The sequence below is a fragment of the Penicillium vulpinum genome, assembly GCF_028829585.1.
Source record: "Penicillium vulpinum strain IBT 29486 chromosome Unknown utg000002l_segment0_segment0, whole genome shotgun sequence".
In the NCBI taxonomy this organism is placed as follows: Eukaryota; Fungi; Ascomycota; class Eurotiomycetes; order Eurotiales; family Aspergillaceae; genus Penicillium; species Penicillium vulpinum.
This window is the reverse complement of record NW_026643242.1, coordinates 4,845,329-4,867,313: the sequence shown is the minus strand read 5'-3', so window position 1 is coordinate 4,867,313 and position 21,985 is coordinate 4,845,329. Positions and strand designations below refer to the sequence as shown.

Sequence of the window (21,985 nt, the reverse complement as noted above, 5' to 3'; positions counted from 1 at the left end):
AGAAATAAAACGCAATTGAAAAAAGTCTCTGAAGCCATATTGAAAAAAGAGGCCGTCAATTCATTTCAAGTCCTTCCTATTCCTTCTTGCTAACGGATGCGCCCGTTGGAATAGGCTGCATTTTGTGGAAGACGTTCTTTGGGTCGTACTTCGCCTTCACCTCTTGCAGTCTCTCGAGGTTTCCGCCGAAAATATTGCTTACCACCGAGTCACCAGCTAGGTAAGATGTCAGTATATATTGCGATGCAAATATTTCTAGGTCAATCGGACTCACGTTCTGCGTAGTTGATGTACTGAGGCACGCTCAAATCGACACCCTGGTCTTTAGTTCTGGCATCCAATTCAACTTTCCACTTAGATTGGACTTCTCGTGCCCAAGCGCGATGTTCCAGATCTTTGGACTCATCAGTCCATCTTAGATAGATGATTCCATTTTGAGTAGGATTTCGGCTTGCCATCGCGGTCGCAGATAGGGGCACTTCGCAAATCTTGCGCATGTCGGTAAACTCAAGAATGATGGCAGACGTCTTGAGGTCCGGTTCACCCTGAATCTTGGCCATGAAATCATTAAACATCACTCTCGCAAAGTGAGGGTCCAATGGCGGCTCGTAGAAAATACCCTTGAAAGACTTGCGATCACCGTAGGTCGCTTGCGGGCTCTGTAGGGTATTCACCACAGGATATGGGATCATATCAAGGGTGTTCAGCACCGGTTCGAGAGCTGTGAAGCTGGCGAGTTTCTCCTCTCCTTCTTCGCGTGGACCGTTGTAGAAGCCAATCACGATGATCATCGGCCCAGATCCATCTGGCGCCAACGTGAAAATGCACATCGCACCGAAGCGCGAGTCAGGTTTTGCCAGGGATTCGTTCAAGGCATCCATAACTACTTCCAGTTTGTCGGCAGTAAATCCAAGGAGGCCGGAGTACACGGGATCTTTCTGGTCGTAGGCCTGGTAGGTGAAGTCTACCACGACGCCAAAGTTGTATCCTGCACCTCGCAATCCCCAAAACAGGTCGTCATTCTCGGTGGCAGAGGCCGTTACAATACGGCCATCGGCTAAAACCACGGTCGCTGATAAGAGATTGTCGATAGTAAGCCCGTACTGTCCACTCAGCCAGCCGTAACCACCCCCTAAAGTGAGTCCTCCGATGCCGGTGTGGTTCACGGTGCCCCCTACGGCCGCCAAACCGTGGGCTGCACCAGCGTCGTCGACTTCTTTCCAAGTTGCACCACCCTGAGCGGTAATTGTTTTGCGCTCGGTATCTACTGTCGCTTTGTTCATGCGCGACAGATCAATGACCAGGCCACCATCGCTCGAGCTTGTGCCGGCGGTGGAATGACCCCCGCATTTCACAGCAAGATCGATATCATACTCTTGTGCCCACGACAGCGCGATCGAAACATCCAGTGCGTCAATGGGCTGGACTACAACACCCTACAACTTATTAGTCGATTGTCTTATTTGGTATTGTTCCTTCCGTACCGCATATTTCATTCCAGTGTCCGACCAGCGGACTAGAACGTCTTTGTAGCGCTCTGAGTCAGGTGTATAGATAGTTGCACTCTTTATGCGGCTCCGCAGAGCCTCGAGGGCTGCAGTATTGATCTCGGACATGGTTGAAAGTGGAAAAATGGTGGGCACGAAGAATTTACCCCGCGAACTTGTGGGTATTTCCTCGGCGTAACATTTGGAGTCACATTTGGAGTCACAAAAAGCAACCATGAACCTAGAATTAAGTACATGCAATGTTAAAAGTTGTCTATGTTTTGTCTGTATTTTGCTTCTAGTCCGCTGTCATTCACAAAAGAAGTTCTGGTTCACAATGTCTCAATTCTCGTTTCGTGGTAGTTATCCGCAGGATATATATATATGTGCAAGCTAAGTAACATTCTGCTTCAAGATGTTCTGATACTATTTCAGGACCTGCTGTGAATACTTCGCATACAGCTCTGAATACCACCGTTGTCCCACGTCCGGATGGCTTAGGATGCGGTTTCTCAGATGAGCCTCGCCGAACTGCGATCCGTTAGTCCCATGCATGAAACTCGTAAACCAGAATCACTCACGCAAGAATACAAAGGAGAAAGGAATTCACTCGGCACATCAACCGCCCGTTTCTTCTTATCGTCAGAAGCTGGAATGCGCTGCACGATATGAGCAGCAGATTCCTTGAGCTGATCTAGCGTCAAGTCTAGTCTCACACCCTGGAAGAACGGGATGCTATAGCGCGTCTTAGAAGTGGGCGCCTATGAGGAGCAAGGTATTAGAAACGTCCAGCAATGAATGATATGATAAACATACGATAACTCGGTGTGTCGTGGCCGCGCAAATCCCCCCAGTGATCGCTTCGAATCCCTGTTGGATATTTACGATAAGGCTTCCCTCAATGGGAGGCACATCGATCCATTCTCCATTCTTGTTCAGTACCTGGAGTCCTCCTGTGTTGTCCTGAGACAGGAAGGTGAAAAGACCCGCCGAGTCCTTGTGAGGGCCAACACCCTGGGAGTTTTGCGCTGCGGGTGGGTATTTGACAAACTTTAGTCGGCTCATGTTACCCTTGAAGCCATCGAATGTCTCTCGTGGGAGGGACAAGCTTTCTGCTACAAGGCGTACGAATGCTTGCGCCAAGGTATCAGTCTTCGAAATATATTCGTCGACTAGATCTTGAGCGCCTGGGTAATCTGGGTACTATTGGGAGTTAGTAGTAGGTACATTCCTTCAAAGAGGCCTTGACCCACCTGATTAGGCCCTTCAAGCCGCTGCCAGAAGGGGTCCTGCTCTGTCCAGGGTTTCACACCGGGGGTTCCAAAATCAAATTGCTAAAACAAACAGAGGATTAGTCCCCGAGAACTGCAGCAGCTTCCCAAAAGGAAATAATCTCACCTCGCGGAGATCCGTCTTTGTCGCAGTGGTCTCGGCACCGAGGCGAGTATACCCGAGAAACGAAGGCGAGTTAATCATGTTACATTTCTCCTTGGCCTCTGTTGACAGGGCAAAGAATTCAGGTAGCTTTTCATGAGTATGTTGAATTAGGCTCTACATTTTGGGTTAGCAGATCGGTCACCTACATGGTTGTCGCTCGCACCTCTAATCCCGTGTTGGTCAAATATAGGAACCCCACGATGAAAATTGCTTGACGTAAATTTGAGAGCTCCTCATCTTTCGTGGCAGGGTCATTTAGCCGAGCGAAGTCGACGACCGGCACGGATGAAAACGTTTCAGTCATTCCGCCTATTGCGATTGGAGTGATTGCTTTCCCCAGATGCAGATGCAGGTCTACTGGTAGACAGAGATTACTCAGCCACGTATGGATCCAAGAGGTTATTTCTCCGGCAGTTGGGTGCACAAATTATGTCGAAGCTCTGAGGATCGGAAGATCAGGAGATCGGAAGATCGGGTCAAAGACCTCCTTAATTAATGCGATCACGTCATTTGCCGCTACAACTTCCACCCATGAACATGTTCAACATTATACAAAATTTCTATCGGAAACCACATGGAGAGATGAAGAGTTATGATTCATTGTGAGATTGGTCGGTTAATAAAATTGTATAACCTTGGAACCCCCCTGACAGTTGTGAATGCCAAGACTAAAATTCTCCGTAGAAACTCCGGCACCTCCTAGTAACAACTTTATACTCTTGGTGATGTTTCAAGTCATTTGTAGAAGTTTTCCGGCGAAGACGTTCTACGAGCCACAGCTCATCGCTAATGATTATTCTCCATTCAAAGGGCCCCTAGCTCCATCTACTCTGTAGCAAGGTGTGCATGAGTGTCCTTGTTCTCGTCCTCGAAGGTCTCAAAACTGTTGTTATTGTCCACTTGGGGACTTCCACCCACTTATGCCAAGCTTTCTATCTCAGGGGAAAGAACCAAGCATGTGAACTTGGCTATCGCAGGCGAGACCCCTGGCGTGTCAGTATGACACTTGAGGCGTCGGAAAATTACTCCTGTCATGTCCACCTCTGTTAATCTTCGGCTTGGCCGGAGGGAAAAAAACATCAAGCAGGAGGGAAATTCACCAACGGCCAGGACCATGGTGGATATGGTTTGTTTCAGGAGACGCCCATTGCCAGGTGGAGAGCTGGAGCTCTTGAGCTCTTGAATTGTATATAAAGTGCTTTGGTCGACCGCTTCTCAATGTTTTAGAACCAACCCTTACATTCTTTTCCTCATCTTACTGTGTTTTTCCCCCCACGTTCTTTTGCATATTTCTTTTTGCCAACCATGGCTCCTTTCAACTTGCTCGCAGTTTCTCTCCTCGGATGCTTGTCCAGTCTGGCACTGGCAGCTCCTACCCCAACCGTCAATGACGCAAACTTGCTGGGCAAGCGCGCCGGTGTCAATGAGGTGAGCATCAATCAGCGAGTAGTTCGAGGATCAGAAGATCAGCCTCCTAACGTGGCTGTGAATTAGGTCGCTCATGGCTATGCCAGCCTGAACGGCGGCACCAACGGTGGTGCCGGTGGTACTACTACCACTGTCTCCTCTTATGCTGCTTTCACCTCTGCAGTCAAGGGCGATGCTCCCAAGGTCGTCTACGTCAAGGGCCCTATCACTCAGAAGGCCGACCAAGTCCGTGTTGGAAGCAACACCAGCATCATTGGCAAGGACGCTACTTCCATCTTGACCGGCTTCGGTCTGTAAGTGGCTCATTCCCAACATTAACTTGAGATAGCGCTAAACCAATACAGTCTGGTCAAGGAACAGAAGAACGTCATCATCCGCAACCTCGGCGTGAAGAAGGTGCTTGCCACAAACGGCGACGCCATTGGTATTCGTAAGTACATGCTCCAAAAGACCTATCAAGCAGCATGAAGGCTAACTGGGCTTAGAAAAATCCACCAACGTCTGGGTCGACCACTGCGATGTCTCTTCCGACACCCAGCACGGCAAGGACTACTATGACGGACTTATCGATGTGAGCTTATGTCACGAGTGAACTCCACACAGACCATGCTAATACGAACAAGATCACCCACGCTGCCGACTACGTGACCATCTCCAACACTTTCATCCACGACCACTACAAGGCCTCTCTGATCGGACACTCCAACAGCAACAGCGCCGAGGACACCGGCCACCTGCGCGTCACCCAGAACAACAACTTCTGGTACAACATCAACTCGCGCGGTCCTTCCGTCCGCTTCGGAACCGGCCACATCTACAACAACTTCTACCTCGATGTTTCCGACGGTGTCAACACCCGCAAGGGCGCCCAGCTTCTGGTCGAGTCCAACAAGTTCGTTGGCAGCAAGAAGCCCCTCTACTCTACCGACAAGGGCTACGCTGTGGCCAACGACAACGACTTCGGTGGTGCTTCCAACAAGGCTTTGGCTGGAACCCTCAAGTCCGTTCCCTACAAGTACACCCTGCTTGGATCCTCCAAGGTTGAGGCCGCTGTGTTTGGTACTGCTGGTCAGACCCTTGTCTTCTAAGTGAAGTCAAGTCACTAGAGAATCGCTACCTGTGAAGCAAAATCTTTTCTTCTTTGGGTTGTTTTTATTGTACTAAGTACATTGCTATCTAGAAGATATATACATTCGTTTAAATCAATCAATTTTATCAATCAGCGCTGGTTATACGTAGAAATGTTGTCTGCAGAGTGTATGCTTTGTGTTGTCTTAGTATATATCTAAAAGGATGGGTAAAAAGAACAGCGAAGAACACATGGTAGTATTCTTCCATTTGACGTGCCTAATATCAGATTATCAGTTTTACGCCGTCAACACGGCCAATCTCATAATCATAAGTTAACGTGAAGAAATTTAAACTATTTTTTCTAGATTGGGATCGGCCAAGATCATGCCTGTTCTGTTCCAAGTCAGTTAAACCTTAAAAGTGATTCTGAGCAGCCTTGGAAGTCCTATATAATGTTCAATATATTGCTTACGAATCCAGATACGAACCCGAATGAAGGATTTTGAAAGAATACAGGTAAAATTATACTAAATGCGATGGGGTGGGATTTGTAAAAATGTTCATAATATAGGAGTGGTTCTAGAAGTGACTTATAAAGCCACAGAAGTAATCTCTCCACACTTCAAAGGAATGGACTTCATTTCCACTCCAATGAATTAAAACCCCCCAATTATTGGAATTTGTGATGGAAAAAAGGAAGACAACATGACACCCAATTCCTCCGGTTAAAATCAAAAGGAATGCAGCCGGATATTAAATATCATCTGATACATACAATTTACGCAAAGATTCTAAGCGATGTCATCCTGCATCCTTCGGTACTTGTAGCGCTAATCTAGTTTTCCTTAGTAGATCAGGATTCTGACGAACCGACATACCGAATAAGGATTAGCGGAACGCCAATTCTATATATTAATTACGATAAGAGTGAACGGATCAAAAAATGTGCGGAAAACATCCGTGGACATATCGATTTAGATATATTCTGGGTGCTAGTTATCGGGTATCCATTAACTCAAATGATTCACGCTCCAGTCCATGCAAGCCAACCCAAAACTCCACAGTCCTGTAAAAAATGCTTTTTTTTCTCCCTCATAGGGTGCGATCTCTCAAAAACGAATTCAACGAAACCAGGTCTTCGCTGGGTGCCGGTGTGGGGAGGGCCATTTTAGTGGCATCGAAGGCCCATGCGGTCTCCCGTGCGTGTTCGTTGCTTTTGATATGGAATGACATCATCCACTCCTTCAGTCGGCCCTCGAGCAATCCCATTTCGCGGTTTCGTTCCCACATACGACGGGACTCTTTGAACGCGTGGTTGATTGTATCGCGACGGAGAGTCTCGTATGCGTCAAATACTTCGGCTAGAGGCTCTGAACGATAGCTTGCCAGGATTCGAGAGAACAAAATTGCGTCGTCCAGTGCATATGCAGCGGATTCATCACGTGGGGGCATCTGTATAATTTGTTAGAATAGAATACAAAAATTAATCCGTGGTTTTTATAAGACATACCGCGTGTGCTGCATCGCCCAGCAAGATGACTCGATTCATGCACCAACGTCCTCCTATGGGAACTTGATATACGGGATAAAGCATCCAATCCGCTTTACTCTCGATCATTTCTTTGATACAAGGAATATTACACTTGCGGAATCGGCTTCTGATCTCCTCGCGAAGCGCAGCGCGAATTCTGTGCTGCGTACCCCAATCCTGACCAGGCTGAAGTCGATAGCGGGTCAGTGCTTCGCGACTAAATTGAACGATGGCAGCAGCGAAGATCTGTTCATTATCACGGTCACAGTAGCTCGCCAGCATTGAGCCATGACGCGAGATATTCAGCGATGATGTGCGGAAGTGAGGACGCGAAGTAAGTGAATCCGTATCAATCGTCGCCTGCAAAAACGACAAGCCCGTGTACTCAGCCGATCGGCCCACGTCCACAAACTGGGTCCGAACCGCCGAGTGAACACCATCACAGCCAATGACCAAGTCACCCACAGCCTCTGTGCTATCATCGAATTTGACAACGGCTCTATCGGCGAATTCCTCGCCACCGACGACTTTCTTGCCGAAGACAATCTCGATGTTTTGCGTCCGCTCCGCAACGGTCATCATAGCCACGGAAAGGGCAATCCGCATCACTCGTCGGCCCTTGTAACCACCAAATCCTTTTCCTTGGTTATCTGTGAAATTGATGGCACCGATCCCGCGTCCAGAACGCATGGAGAAGAGCTCAATGGCATCGACATCTGCTCCGCCCTCGGGACCCATCCGATCCAACTCAGCTAACACGCCCAACAGGGCCAGATGTCGTTGGGCAACGGGGGTCAAATTAATGGCACCACCAGACGTGGAGAGTACATCGTGACGTTCGTAAACGGTAATTTTCAGATCCGGTACGAAAGGAGTCAATTCCCGAGATATAGACAGTGCACACGAGATACCGGCGATGCCGGCACCGACGATGACGATATTTTGTGGTGGGCGAATTGGCTCCATGATTGTGTAGAGAGATCAAGATTTCCAGAGAAAAGAGAGAAGGGTATCTTGGCATGAGCTTATAAGAGATTTTTTTTTTCCATCTGACGATTTTCGGCTCATACAGAAATTAATTTATACTATGCACCTAAACACTAGGCTCTAAGGCTCGGCCGGGGGAGGAAATCCTTCGGGCATATCCATCCGTGGATTCCGAGGTGGAGACACACATCTGCACAATTTTTGTAGAAAAGAGTGTGTACGGAGTATATAGCTCACATAGGATGCATGATACATCATAGTAACCATTAGGGGTGTTTCAAATATGAGTCAAGTTCTTGGGAAATGTCCGTGATATGTTTGAAAGAAAAAAATACAGGAAAAAACAGAGAAAAACAGAAAAAATAGAAAAAAAATAGATTAGAAGTTTAGAATTATGGGAGAAGCTCGGGAAAAGGCTAAGAACGGAAGGAACCCGTTGAACCGGAGAAATTGACAGCACCGTTCTTTGTCCACTATTCTCAACCAGTTAGAGACTATTAAACACTACTAGAGACTACTAGCCACTATTAGGGGACCACTTAAGACCACTTAAGACCACTTAAGACCATCTAAGGACTCGGGGACCAACCTATTGGACTTTTATCAATATTAGGCTCCAGTTATTTACATTTTCTAGATCCTAGTTCCTTCTACCCTTCCAACTTCTGCCAACTTTTTCAGTCTGGGGTTAATTGTTCTGTCTATCTGTTAATATACAAAGTACTACCTCGGCAAGGAGATATAACCCAGGTACCTTTATCCCGTCCTTTTATTTACGCTAAGCTTAAATATTCCGGACTTTTTACTTTTTTCTTATTTTTCTTTATTTTTCTTTAATTTTCTTTATCTTTTGTCCTATTCTCACCCAAATCCCCCCTATAATCCTCCTAATCTCAAACATTAAGGAAATTGGATCTAATCTCTATCTCCATTTCAAATCTCCACCGTCTTTTCCGATCTCACCGTTGAGGCACAGACGATTTTAAATTCCGGAAAGCGGTGAATGAACAAAGTCCGCACATCCCCGCTGCATTAGCATTAGCGTTGCAGAACATGAAGAAATTCAGACAGGGGCTATACGAACCCAATACACAATTCATCCCATAGTATCCGAATTGTTCCGTGCCATAGCCGGAAAAAATAGGCCCAACAAACATTCCTAGTGTCCAACTAATACTGGAGATTGATATCGCCCGTGAATATCCACCATTTGGGCCAAAGATTCCAGGAGTCTCTGCCTGGATCTCATCAACAGCTTCTAAAAAAGATTATCCGTATTAATATCCACTATCACAATGTGACAGTCGCTAAAAGAAAAAAAAAAAAAGAACAAAGAAAAAAAAAAACGTACGTGTCGCTTCCATCATCCCAACCCCATTAAGTAAACATATCACAATTCCAACACCCGTGACTGCCGCGCTGTATATGATCGAACCATACTTCTCTTGGCAAGCCCAGGGAAACCGTTCATCCCCAGGAACACCGATCAGCCACATCAACGGTACCAAAAGAGCGAAGCCTATCGTGGTCGGATGCCGAGTCCCCACTCGATCCTTCAGCCATCCGACAGGAACGCTAAAAAACACCGCGGGGCCCTGGAAAGCAGCGAATAACAGGCCCGCGGGGAGGCTTCCCCAGTGAAAAGCATCACGCACATGGAGAGGAAGAGTCGTGTCGAAGCTGGCAGTTAAAACCGCATAACAAAAATAACTAACCACCCCACCAACAAACCGTCCGTTCTGACACAGGCATAAATAAAACCCTATACCCGTCTTCTCCGAGACACCCCCACCGGTGCTTACCTGTTGTTCTGGATTACCCGATGCCAAAAGGGCCTCCGTCTCTGGATCTGGTTCTAGCCCGTCGGGCTCCGCGCGAACAGTCTCACCCTTGTTCCGCGGTCGCTCCAGCATCAGACATCGCAGAATAACATCAAACACAATAATGAAAAGAACACTCGACCACGCCACCCAATACCCGCCAACGTCAAACAGAACACCAGCCACAAGTGGTCCGCCCGATGTTCCTACCCCAATGGCCACAGTCACAAACCCGTACATTTTGCCCAGCTCGTCGGCGGGAACGTTATCCGCCAACGTAGCAAAGCCTACCACCCACAGTCCGGTACTCGCAACCGACTGTATAAGACGCCCGGTGAAGAGAACAAACACTAGTCGGCCACATTAACCTCTCCTGGAAATATCATCCGCGGAGTCAAGATTGGGCGCCACTTACGCGAAGTCGCTAGAGCGACGATTAAAGAGCCCAGCAATGCGCCCGCGAGTCCAAATAACAGCCAGCCACGTTTCGCGCCCGAGCGATCCGCATGAGACCCGATCAGGGGACTTGCCACGACCATAACGAGCGCGCTCTGGGATAGCAGTGCTGTACTTATGCGCTGCGTGAGCGACGCGTCAAGGCCCAGTCGATGTTCCAGCACGAATGGAAGAATCGGAACCAGGAATCCGTACAGATACATATCTATGGGGATGGGTTAAGAAATGTCTTTTTTTTTTTTTTTGGCTATGCGCGAAAGTCCTACCGGTGAGCATGGCGACTGCCATCGTCGCGACGATGAAATACGTCGATGATCTCCATCGAAGACCCCATGGTTCCTGTCCGCCTGAGGCTCTCATAGTATCCATCCACGGATTGATTCGCTCAATGATCGGATGAGCTTAATGATCGGACCACCCTCAAAAAAGGGGACCTTCTCGGGTTTTAATCAGACTAACTCCTATTCGGATCTGCATGCCCAGCTGGGTAGCTCCGCCGATTAATTTCTCCATTGAAATGTATTACCCCTGGGGAAGGATTTCAAATCATTTTATTCCGTACTCCGTGTGTGACCATGCAATGGCATGATATATTCCTACTAGTGACGAGCTAGTCCGGGGTGTTGGTTGCGCCATTTGTGTCAAATCTGCCGGCAAAGCAAGGGGCTTGCATTAGTGAATTGGCGTGGAATTCACGGCAGAATTTTTGGTCCTGCGCCACAACTGAAGATGTCAGCCACAAACGGATGAAATCAATAAATCGATCGCAATACAAAGTACATTTGCAATCTCGATCAAAAAAGAACAGGCCAGGTATTGGCTATTTTGAGTACTCCCCATGGAGCAGATCGTAGATCATCGCGTTAATTAGCCGATCGGTCGATACACTCAAAAAGCCACTTTTCTACTGAAAAAACAATCCTTAGTACTAAGTACTCCGTACTTCCAATAAATTCAAACCATACTTCATTGCATTAAAAGATTCGTTGACTCGTGATACATTGCATCATATCACTCAAAGCACACATTCGCCGCTCGCCGAGCTCATCCCCGTCGCAAAAGGTATATCAGAAAACGGGTGCATACAAAAAAAAAAAAAAAAAAAGCCCCATCACAGCAAACTTTCCTGGTGACAAGCGAGCGTCCACTCCCCATCTGAGCCCTGACTCCAAGTCGTCGAGCCCGAACAGATATATTCTTTCCTCCCGCGCTTAGCACGGACCTTGTATGTGACGACGCCGGCCATCAGATCGAGGATGATGACCCGTACCTCCTCGAACTGGTAAGCGTCGAATCGGTGGAAGGGTGGTCGCACGGCTTTCTTGAACGCCTCCTCGTCCTCCAGCGTGACGATCTCCATCTGAGGGAATAGGAAACAGGCTTCTGGGTTGCTGAGTCGCCAGATGGGTGGTGCTGGGTCGGCGGATGTGAGGGCTGTCCAGAGTTCGCGCTCTTTGTGGAGGATGTCCTCGCGGATACGTTCGTGTATTCCAGGCATGGTAGGTGGTTGTTATAGGAGTTGATTGGTGGGGTATCGGGAGTATGTAGATATCGAGGAAAGACGCTGAACTTGGTATGGCGAATGTGTATTGTTTAAGCGAATGCGAATAGAATGGTAAACGAAGACAACTGGAAGCAAAAAGTAATAAACACCAGTCTTCGAGGTGCCCTGGCCTTGATTTTATTGTTTTTGCCTTCCGTGGTACATATATTAAAATGACGTCAGATGACGTTGAGGGAGCCGAACAATTTAATCTCCGATGATCAGCATGGCATATCCTGTGCTATTTCTATTAGAAGTACGCTCACTGTACAAAGTATGCTTGACGTGCGTCATCCTCCACGTTTTAACCTCTGTCAGTCAGTGGCTTAAAAGCCACGGCATTACTGGGCCTGTTGCATCCACTGTCGACCTTCCCCCGTCTCTGTATGGAAGTGAAAACACGCGAGTTTGATTTTTACTGTCCTCGTTAGTGATAACGTAGGATTTATTGTCGTATTCTTTGTTGCTTTTGTTGCCTTGGGCCACGTTGCACATGTGCCTATATCGGATTTTCCCTGTGTTCCTATTCGAGCTGCTCTAGTTATGGAATTTAGACTTAATTAGAGTAAATATAAGCTAGTTACGTTCATGATGACTGGTGCTATGGAATTGCGCGTTCGATGATCATTGCACTGTGATGATTAGTGTCCAATAAGTAATCCTAATCACTTAGACACCGTCCATAGATCAATCATCCATACCTTTCAGTCGAATAGCCCTGTAGGGTCGTTTGTATTATAATGGTTCGCTGGTAGTATTGCACCTGCCCTCATATCAGTAAATAGATGCTGATTTCATCAAGTACGTTTCATTCGATACATTGGTATAATATCGTATCCTTTTGCTTGGATGCATGGATACTTCTGTGTATATGATAGTAATGATATCGAATGAAGGTGATGTGTATTTTCTCTAGATCTATTATAGCACTGTGTGGTCTTATATTGAAAAAGAGAATGAGTACTCTGTATTCGATGAATAACCTTGTCCTTGATGGACAACTTTGGAAGTTCTTGGCAGAGATGGTGGCGGGACTAACAGTGTCGGGGGGTCGGTCCATAACAAGGGGGGTTGAGGGGAAAGACATGTTCGCTATTTCTCCAGTTTAAAACCAACTAAATCGCAGCCATTAGTAAATTAATCTTGGGCCAGTTAGCTAGGCCGTAATCGATCTTTAGCCCCTCGATGCGCTTGGGGTTGATGACTGAGAGTTGGGGTATGTAATGCGTCCCTATCGGAGGATGATCATCTCGCTTTCTTGGATAAGCCTACAAGCGATCAAAAATATTTTGAGATACTGGCAGACGTATTCTAGTAAATAAATGAAATGGATAAAATTCTGATGAGCTCCCCTACAGCCGATGAATACGGCACATCCTAGGAGGTGCTGATAGATGCAGTCTACATCTCTAAGAGGAAGCAAGAAAGATGATCATAATTGAGTTTCTTTTGACCACTTGTCTTGCTTTATCCTCTTACAGAAGAAGATTGCATCTATCGACACTTCTGCAGACGTGGTGATTACCCGACGAAAGACCAGGAGAAGAGCGAGAAAACTGTCTCTGGGTTTATGATACCGATCTACCGCTGCCATGCCGCTCTTTAAATAGCTTCATGAGACAAAGAGACAGAATCCTGAAGGAGATAAACAGAAACAGGACAGGCTGCATGTAAGCAATGCCTCAATACATTACGTACTGGGCAAATGGATCATCGCTAGCTTCAATAAGTGGGAACATATTTTCTTCTAGCAAGTTTGATATAATATTTAGGCCTGCCTAACCGGTGATATTTGAGATAATGAATAACCTCTCTGGCGCCAGGCGCCATACCAGTTGCGCCGCTAGATACTCAACGTGGCTAATGTGTAAGCCGCATATTGCCCACGTAGTGCCCCAACAGTCGGGCAAGACGGTCAATGAACTTTAGAATGCTATGACATTTCATTATTTGCATTGAAGTTGTGGAAGAAGAAGAAGAACCTTGTTTGTCAGGTTTCCACTGGCTATTTAGCCCGCTTCCGTTTGTTTGTAGAACATCAATTCTTTCTCTTACTCTCCTGTCACGCACGCTCATTTCACTTACTGCATGCATTGCGGCAGTCAGTGTGGTTTCTAGTTGATTAGGGCAAAGTCAGATCTAGCACGAGGCGTCCAAGTCAGTCCAACTATCGGAGCAAGCTGAAATTTCATAGCGAACTCAGTCGCCATTTATTGTATTCCTCCAGCTGTTTGCCTAGCACAGGTTGTCAGGTTTCCTAGCTTTATCACAAGACGGGTCTCCAGAAAGGTAAGTTGAGTTTACACTTTATTTCTTATCGTCTAACATAGATAGGCCATTACCCAGATGGATCCTCAAGATGGTATGGCCGAAGATGGTATGGATGCTGATGTCGACGAAGACGATACTTCGAGAAAAATGAAAATGGGCAGTTATAAGCTCAGCTGGTACAACACGAGTATCAAGTACTATCCCGAATAGACCTCGGGAATAATGGGGCATGGACTTTGCTTTTTCCCAAATGAGGGGGAAGAAGGGGATGATTTTTTTGTTTTCTTTTTTCTTCTGCACATGTGGCCTTTGAATTGAATGATTGGGGGATGACAAGACTGATGCATAGTGAGGTGCTAAGGCATATCTTTTTGCTTGTTTGACTGCACGCTCTACTCAAGTGATTCAGAGCTTTTTTTGTCAGCATAGAGCTAGCTATTGAAGAGTTTCATGCCAGTAGGTAACTAGATTCATCATCCACCTTTCATTCTTGCTTCTCTAGAGACGTAGAGTGCAGCTCCAACAGGAAAGCTGGAAAAAGGAGGGAAATGGGATGGAAACCAGGAAAATTTGAGCCAGGCAGTACTCCGTACATATTCTGTACATATATGCATTCCTTGTTGCCCCAAAAACCGATATTCCAATTACTTGCATATATAATTGCATGGGTAAATTACCGATCGATCGAGATACCTGGGAATTATTGGCATTTTATTACAGCCCGCATAGCCATTTATTGATATGGGTTGCGGATATTGCAGATTGGATAGCAACTGCAGTAAAAATATGGCACCTGATGCCCTGAACCTTTTCGACAACTTTGATACAAATTACACATGTATTCTCTAATCTCTATCTACTCATCTTGGCACACATAGAGTGGAGCCCCCGGCAAGCTCCGATAGTTAAAAGCAACGAGTCGTCATAATAAATTGTGAAATCGCATAAGAATCGATCCACATTCGATTGAGGGCCAGTCAAATCTCAGGCACCAGCAATCAACAATCTCCTGTGTTTTCCATATATCTCGCACGAATAATACCCCATCAAGAAAACCAATAGGAGAATCCCCGGTGCTTTTTGAAGCTACTCTAACATGCTCCACGACCTGATGCTGATCTTGCCCTAATCCGGTATAAATATGTCCACTCATGGGTGATGATCCATGCGTAGCGTGGAAGACGCAAGCAAGGAAGACAAAATCTTCACTCAGCTTTGTATTAATAAAAGCCCTTGGCCTATGCAGGAATAGAGCTCCAATTTCCACTTCAAATTTTCTCACCATGCACTTCCTTCAAACGTTGACGGCCTCGTTGCTGCTCACTGGCAGCTCACTATGTGCCGGAGCTACTGGGACGGGCCACAAGGGTTCGCATGAAGCAATTGCTCCCAAGGTGTTCATTGTGTCAATGGTATGCGCTTACACCAAATGAGCTGTAATATCGCTAATAAATCCTCACAGTTCGCACCTGAAGCCGAAGCTTGGTGGAACATTCCGGAATTCGACTTGCTTGCCCATAATATCACCATTCCAGGTCTCTCGCCTCTGTTCCCGGACGTTCACTGCACTGAGGACTACGAGGTTTGCCAGCTCATCACCGGAGAAGGCGAGATTAATGCTGCTGCCACTGTCACCTCCGTTGCTTTCTCCCCTCTGTTCGACCTCACGCAGACTTACTTCTTTGTCGCGGGCATTGCCGGCATCAACCCTAAGAAAGCTAGCACTGGATCCGCGACCTTTGCCCGGTACGCAGTCCAGGTTGCACTGCAGTACGAAATTGATATCCGCGAGCTACCCAGCAACTATTCCACGGGATATGTCGCGCAAGGCACCAATTTCCCAGGCCAGTACCCGACCAGCATCTACGGCACAGAGGTCTTCGAGGTGAACGCCGAGCTGCGCACAATTGCCGCCAATTTTGCCCGCAAGGCAAACCTCTCCGACTCCACCATAGCACAGGCCTACCGCGCCCGCTACAAGACCCCCAGTGGGAAGTACAAGGCTGCTACCTTGCCTCCTAGTGTTATTGAATGTGACGTCGCAACAACCGACGTGTACTTCAGCGGTAATATCCTCGGCTCGGTGTTTGAAAATACCACCAAGGTGTTGACAAATGGAACGGGCGAATATTGCGCAAGTGCACAGGAGGATAACGCTACTTTCGAAGTCTTGCTCCGATCTTCGATCTACAAGCTGACTGATTTCTCCCGCATTATCGTCATGCGCACTGCGTCAGACTTTGATCGCCCCTATCCCGGTGCTTCGGCGACTTACAATCTCTTCCAATCCTCTGAGCAGGGTGCTTTCGAGCCTGCTATTAAGAATCTCTATGTTGCTGGTATCAAGGTCGTTGAGGGTATTCTGGACGGCTGGGATGAAACTTTTGCTGCTGGTATCGAGGCCAGCAACTACATCGGTGATATCTTTGGTTCACTGGGCGGTGTTCCAGACTTTGGCCCTGGACGCAAGCAGGCTCTTATCGGTGGCGGCGCTTACAAACGCAACGTTTAGACCCGTTTCAAGCGTCGTGTTTAAAGAGTATCTGTCTTTCTGACGGGGGTTTGAAGCATTTATTTGTTCAGGTTTGAAGCTATGTACCTATATATGCATCTGTAGACAAAACTCTGGGAACCATTTTTCTGCCTCGGCCTTTGAGAATAACCGTGTGAAGTTCACTCGAATACCGTGAGAGGGAAGTAATCAGCCAATGCTTGATATCCCGCTACAGTAGGGTGAAGATGATCTCCTGAATCATATTTTTCCAGCAACTGAGATGGCGCATGTGGATCTCTCAACACACGGTCAAAGTCCAGTACCGCATCAAACACGCCACTTTGCCTGATAAATGTATTGATTCGTTGACGAGTCCTCTCCCGCTCGGTACTCGAGTAAGGCTGCACGTAATCGGAAGTTGGCGACGAGCCGAATGGTGTGATAGTGGCGCCAAATATCGGGATGCCTAGGGCATGCACTCGTGTCGCGATCTGCCTATATGCCGCAACAAGTTTCTTCTCAATCTCCGCCTGCGTAGCTGAATCACTATCAGCGACGCCAATATCGTTGACGCCTTCGAAAATCATCGCATATTGTACTCCAGATTGGGCTAGGATGTCCCGATCAAGACGGCTGATCACGTTTGGACCTAAGCCATCTTGTAGGATGCGATTTCCGCCAGCGGCCTGGTTGAGAATTGCGATATTTGACGTGGGTTTATGCTTTTGCATCCTTGCCAGTAACAGGTCCGGCCAGCTACATTCGTAAGCTATAAACATGCAAAGTAGGATGTTCCACTTACCGATCATTGCCATTTGTGGTGCTTCCTCGCCCATCGGTGATGCTGTCGCCAATGATCGCGAAGGCGCTAGACTCAGAAAGTAGCCGAGCCTCTACTCCACTGATAAAGTACCTGAGATAGAGATGAGATATATATTCGTATTTGAGTCATCCAGAAGGTTTGCGGGAGAAATGCTCACCAATGATCAGTACTTTGAACAGATGAGTCTGTGAGGTTCTGTGCACCAGTCTGATCCCCCAAAGCCAGGTATGATGTTGTTCTACTTCCAGGGTGACCAGTGACAGAGAAGCCTTGCTGTCCCTCTGCAAGATATATGTTGATCATGAGGGCCGATTGGGCCTTGACGGGGAACTTGATTGGGTCAGACACGACCAACCCACCGTTCGGGATCTCCACATCTGGGCTTCCATTGAACGAGATAGTTTTCAATGTCCCTGTCTGCAGTGCGCTAACTCCTACTTGCTGTCTCGCTGGCAGGCTGATAGTCGCATTGGTGATTTTGAGATCGTTTGGACCAAATGCATTAGAGAGTCGAATACGGATCTCTTGTGCAGCTAATGAAACTTGGATGGTTTGGCGAATTGTAGTATTACTGAAGACAGCGTTGGACCCATTCTGAAGTGTCGGTTAGTAATGAAGCATTGGTCACTGTGACAATGATCCCCAACGTACAAACGGAACAGGGGGTAGATTGGCGGGCTCGACCAACTGAGGCATAGTAGTCCATATATTCACCCAGTGCGAGTGTCCTGTCTGGTCGCCATATTTTCCTCGAGCTAGTAAAGGATAGGAAGATACTAAGTGGGCGCACAGAGCTATGAGAAATATAGATCTGAGTTGAAACATAAGCATAGTCATGGTAGGTAGTCGACCAACTGGTGCAAGATTCCCCTTTTCCCCACATTTCAAAGCGATCCTCGATCTACATTTATAGCCAGTTATCTGACGATCTTACCCGGATAATGTGGGTAAATATCTAAATTTTGCTCTTCTATTCCGTCGCTGCATATTCTCTCCGCAAAGACAAATTGCGGGGGAGTGGTTAAATGCAACTATGTACCGTTTTTGGCGGAATCCTGGATAATTGGGTAAATAGCAATATCCTGAAGAACAATTTTTGGTCACACATAGAAAGGTCGTCTGTACGGTTGGTTTTATACTGCTTTAGATTGGCGTAGGGTGATATACCGGCATGTCTACTCGGTGCTATTATTCCCATTCCTGGTGACACTTCTATAGCTATGTAATGATTACCCTTCTGGCTAAAATAGCGAGAAGAAAAAGTAAGCAGGAAGATACTTAAGAAGAATATCTGAGAAAATATTTCCAAAGTCTTCGAAAAATAGCTTTCAGAAAGCTTCTCTAAGAAGACTACTAATACTGGATAGCAAATAGACTACAAAAAATAATTACTCGAAGGTCTAACCAAAAATATATAAAATATATAAGAAGGGCATATAAGTGGCCGACTATGGTAGATGTAGAAAACAAAGTTGTTCCTATGATATATGCTGTATTGGCTCAGATCAATTCTATCTCCGCTAGGGCCACGTTGACATCTACCTGCAGCCCGGGGCCTGCATGAAGAGACTGTTATTCTTCGTGTTTGTATGAAACTCATCCGATTCATACTACCGCTTTGTACACACAGGCTTATTGATCGCACCAAGTATGGTTCATAGTCGATTGACATTTGCCCGAGCTCTGAATTGAGGGTTGAGGGATATATATATGATCGGAAAAGGATACATATGCCTCAATATTCCCAAGGCTAAGTATGTTCTACATCGGTAGCATTGTAATATGGAACCGTGATGCCTTTGCTGACCTCAAATACTACCTAGCAAGTCACTCTGGTGCACAAGTTACAGATTGTCTTCCTATGATGCTAATATCTCTTCTAGGAAAGATATAAACCTTTGAATGAAGTTCAATTCCCGATCAGATAAAAGAAAGCTTTCTGGGCAATTCCTAGTCAAATTTACTGTCATATTCTAAGACGTGGCTTAATGCGGTGAGGTCATGCGACGGATGCAACCCTACTTTGCACACTGGAACGGGATGCGCCCCTATTTTGATACCTTCTAGATCTCCTACTTATGCACAGAAATATCTAGAAGGAATTGTGTAATGAGAATAAACCGCTGAGACATGATCTGCATGGGATATTCAAGGGGGAGAAAGTGGAATGCTATCTGCAATGCTTTATCTGTAATATGCGCATATACTAATGGGCGATATTGAATCGAAATCAAATATTTCTTCTTTTTCCCCGCAGATAAGGTTATATACAGCCCATAAAGTCCGAATGCGACCGTCTCAGGCGATCCTTGCCTGTTCAGCCAAAGCTTCATGCGGAGAAGCGTGGGGGGTAATGCAACATTCTTCTTATCTAATAGAGCAAGGGATGCCACCTCTCTTTTGATAAGGGGAAGCTCATATTTGGAGCTTTATAACTTTGACAGCGCTGGTGGACTGACTTGGCCTTTCTATATTTCTTTGTCTAAAATACTCTGGATACAACATGTCGAATCTAGCGCGCAAACCGTCGCCTGATGGCACGGCGAAGAAAACGGACACCGTGGGCGCTATTGAAGAGCCCGACATGCTGAAAGGCTATGGCTCTGCCCCAGGTGTGATGGAGGAGGTGACCCGAGTTGTGGACCACAAGGCTGAACGGCGTCTCTGTCGGAAGTTTGACTATCGCCTGCTCCCTATCCTGGCGGTTATGTGTAAGTCTATCCAATCATGTCGGTCATACAGAACTGACTAGTGACAGATTTATTCAATGCCCTGGATAAGGGAAATCTTGGAAATGCAGAAACAGATGGGATGAGCAAGGGTACGTGAGATCCTTGATCCAAGCGCCAAGAACTAAAGACTAACTACAACATAGACTTGAATTTCAAGCCGAACGAGTACAATCTCCTATTATCGATATTCTTCGTTCCCTTCGTAGTCTTTGCACCGCCTTTCTCAATGCTTGGAAAGAAGTTCAGTCCAGCGCGCGTACTTCCAATCCTGATGTTCTCATTTGGTTGCTTCACGATGCTGTCTTCGGCCGCCTACAATTTTAGTGGCATGTTCGCATTGCGCTGGTTCCTAGGCATGTCCGAAGCTGCATTCTTCCCACTGGTCATCTACTACTTGACCACATTCTACCGCCGTGGCGAGCTGGCTCGTCGCCTGGCTATTTTCTATGCTGCGTCGAACATTGCAAACGCTTTCTCGGGACTCATTGCCTTTGGAGTGTTCCAGATCAAGGGATCTAATATCCCCAATTGGCGCTACCTGTTTATTATCGAGGGCGGCGTCACTATTCTCTTCGCTGTATTTGCATTCATATATCTCCCACGGAGTGCCGCTGAGGCGAAGTTCTTGTCTGATGACGAGAAAGCGCTAGCTTTCCACCGAATTCAAGTTGACTCCAGTGCAGTAGTCAACGAGGAGTTTAGCTTCCGCGACGCCCTTGGAATCTTCAAGCACCCCACTACGTACGCCTTCTTGTGCATTGAAATCTGTCTCGGTGTGCCTTTGCAGGGTGTTGCACTCTTCATGCCGCAGATCGTCGCGCGGTTGGGTTATACCACCGTCAAAACCAACTTGTACACGGTTGCACCAAATGTGACAGGAGCAGTAATGCTGTTGGTGCTTGCCTTCTCCTCCGATTGGGCCAAACTCCGATCTCCATTCATTGTACTGGGTTTCCTGTTCACTTTCGCTGGGTTCATGATCTATTTATCCATTGACGATGTCCAGAACGAGATCCAAGTCGCCTATTTCGCAACTTTCATGATGACTTGGGGAACCTCCGCCCCGTCCGTACTGCTTAGCACCTGGTATAATAACAACATCGCCCACGAGGGTCGCCGTGTACTATTGACGAGTATCGGCGTCCCATTGGCTAACTTGATGGGCTTGGTCAGCAGCAACTTGTTCCGGAAGCAAGATGCACCCAAGTATATGCCCGCACTGATCAGCGTTGCTGCATTCGGTGCTACGGGCGCTTGTTTAGCGGCTGCATTGGCACTATACATGTTTATGGATAACAAACGGCGCGACCGTCGTGATGGAGTCACGATCCGCGCACGGGATATTCCAACGGAGCGAATGAGAGACGGCCCGGCATCTGCTGAGTTCCGATGGTTTTTGTAAAAGAACCCTTGAATTTTTATTTAGTTGAGCGAAATGGATATCCATCTGTCTATAGGTCTTTTCCTGATCTCGCTTACGCCACTTCGAGGCCCGCCCCGTGTCCTTTTCCCCGCAAAGAGAAGACGTGGGGATTTCCGGGGTAACCGAGCCGGTTCAATGATAGTTTTTCCTTTTTGAGATTTTCAGGGTCCATGCTGTTGAAGGGTCATGCCCAATTCGGGGCGTGTGGTGAATAATCAGGGCTAGAATGGATGCATAACTTCGGATATCGCTGGAATTAGTTAAGTACTCACCATAGAGTAGCCGAATATGTAGAAACCCATGGTACTCCGTACTCCGTACTCCTTCGAGTATTCAGCCAAGCCAAAACTCCTTTTGATCCCAGCCTAGGTGGGCTTGGCATGCTAAGTAAGCTGGTCATCTGGGCAGCGCTCGAAAGTACGCGTTGACCTCGGTATAGAAAGAACTCTGTAGCTAACTCAAGATGATATCTGGCATCGATG

The 21,985-nt window shown here is 46.9% G+C and overlaps 10 protein-coding genes across 10 annotated transcripts; 4 read left to right on the top strand and 6 right to left on the bottom strand.

Moving 5' to 3' along the window:
* Nucleotides 1–76: 76 nt before the first annotated feature.
* On the bottom strand, nucleotides 77–1,616 carry N7479_004852 (FAD-binding oxidoreductase; the record flags this gene model as incomplete). Its single annotated transcript, XM_057252549.1, has 3 exons — nucleotides 77–216; nucleotides 275–1,436; nucleotides 1,485–1,616. 3 exons carry the CDS (start codon nucleotides 1,614–1,616, stop codon nucleotides 77–79), a joined length of 1,434 nt encoding a protein of 477 aa, XP_057111874.1.
* A 297-nt stretch (nucleotides 1,617–1,913) lies between these two features.
* On the bottom strand, nucleotides 1,914–3,228 carry N7479_004851 (isopenicillin N synthase family dioxygenase; the record flags this gene model as incomplete). The annotated part of the gene is made up of 6 exons (XM_057252548.1): nucleotides 1,914–2,018; nucleotides 2,069–2,248; nucleotides 2,304–2,690; nucleotides 2,741–2,821; nucleotides 2,886–3,038; nucleotides 3,088–3,228. The coding sequence occupies 6 exons, from the start codon at nucleotides 3,226–3,228 to the stop codon at nucleotides 1,914–1,916; spliced, it is 1,047 nt and encodes a 348-aa protein (XP_057111873.1).
* A 1,001-nt stretch (nucleotides 3,229–4,229) lies between these two features.
* On the top strand, nucleotides 4,230–5,440 carry N7479_004850 (pectate lyase family protein; the record flags this gene model as incomplete). Its single annotated transcript, XM_057252547.1, has 5 exons — nucleotides 4,230–4,352; nucleotides 4,419–4,645; nucleotides 4,697–4,782; nucleotides 4,838–4,923; nucleotides 4,976–5,440. The coding sequence occupies 5 exons, from the start codon at nucleotides 4,230–4,232 to the stop codon at nucleotides 5,438–5,440; spliced, it is 987 nt and encodes a 328-aa protein (XP_057111872.1).
* Nucleotides 5,441–6,515: 1,075 nt separating this feature from the next.
* On the bottom strand, nucleotides 6,516–7,920 carry N7479_004849 (FAD-dependent oxidoreductase; the record flags this gene model as incomplete). Its single annotated transcript, XM_057252546.1, has 2 exons — nucleotides 6,516–6,875; nucleotides 6,934–7,920. 2 exons carry the CDS (start codon nucleotides 7,918–7,920, stop codon nucleotides 6,516–6,518), a joined length of 1,347 nt encoding a protein of 448 aa, XP_057111871.1.
* Nucleotides 7,921–8,900: 980 nt separating this feature from the next.
* Nucleotides 8,901–10,577, bottom strand: N7479_004848 (uncharacterized protein; the record flags this gene model as incomplete). The annotated part of the gene is made up of 4 exons (XM_057252545.1): nucleotides 8,901–9,199; nucleotides 9,293–10,111; nucleotides 10,177–10,422; nucleotides 10,484–10,577. The coding sequence occupies 4 exons, from the start codon at nucleotides 10,575–10,577 to the stop codon at nucleotides 8,901–8,903; spliced, it is 1,458 nt and encodes a 485-aa protein (XP_057111870.1).
* Nucleotides 10,578–11,328: 751 nt separating this feature from the next.
* On the bottom strand, nucleotides 11,329–11,715 carry N7479_004847 (nuclear transport factor 2 family protein; the record flags this gene model as incomplete). The annotated part of the gene is made up of 1 exon (XM_057252544.1): nucleotides 11,329–11,715. The coding sequence occupies one exon, from the start codon at nucleotides 11,713–11,715 to the stop codon at nucleotides 11,329–11,331; it is 387 nt and encodes a 128-aa protein (XP_057111869.1).
* A 2,133-nt stretch (nucleotides 11,716–13,848) lies between these two features.
* Nucleotides 13,849–14,241, top strand: N7479_004846 (uncharacterized protein; the record flags this gene model as incomplete). Its single annotated transcript, XM_057252543.1, has 3 exons — nucleotides 13,849–13,861; nucleotides 13,988–14,049; nucleotides 14,095–14,241. 3 exons carry the CDS (start codon nucleotides 13,849–13,851, stop codon nucleotides 14,239–14,241), a joined length of 222 nt encoding a protein of 73 aa, XP_057111868.1.
* Nucleotides 14,242–15,314: 1,073 nt separating this feature from the next.
* On the top strand, nucleotides 15,315–16,543 carry N7479_004845 (purine-nucleoside phosphorylase; the record flags this gene model as incomplete). Its single annotated transcript, XM_057252542.1, has 2 exons — nucleotides 15,315–15,443; nucleotides 15,494–16,543. The coding sequence occupies 2 exons, from the start codon at nucleotides 15,315–15,317 to the stop codon at nucleotides 16,541–16,543; spliced, it is 1,179 nt and encodes a 392-aa protein (XP_057111867.1).
* Nucleotides 16,544–16,704: 161 nt separating this feature from the next.
* N7479_004844 (SGNH/GDSL hydrolase family protein) lies at nucleotides 16,705–18,185 on the bottom strand (the record flags this gene model as incomplete). The annotated part of the gene is made up of 4 exons (XM_057252541.1): nucleotides 16,705–17,281; nucleotides 17,328–17,438; nucleotides 17,506–17,942; nucleotides 18,000–18,185. 4 exons carry the CDS (start codon nucleotides 18,183–18,185, stop codon nucleotides 16,705–16,707), a joined length of 1,311 nt encoding a protein of 436 aa, XP_057111866.1.
* Nucleotides 18,186–19,851: 1,666 nt separating this feature from the next.
* On the top strand, nucleotides 19,852–21,482 carry N7479_004843 (putative MFS transporter; the record flags this gene model as incomplete). The annotated part of the gene is made up of 3 exons (XM_057252540.1): nucleotides 19,852–20,059; nucleotides 20,107–20,169; nucleotides 20,224–21,482. 3 exons carry the CDS (start codon nucleotides 19,852–19,854, stop codon nucleotides 21,480–21,482), a joined length of 1,530 nt encoding a protein of 509 aa, XP_057111865.1.
* Between the last annotated feature and the right edge of the window lie 503 nt (nucleotides 21,483–21,985).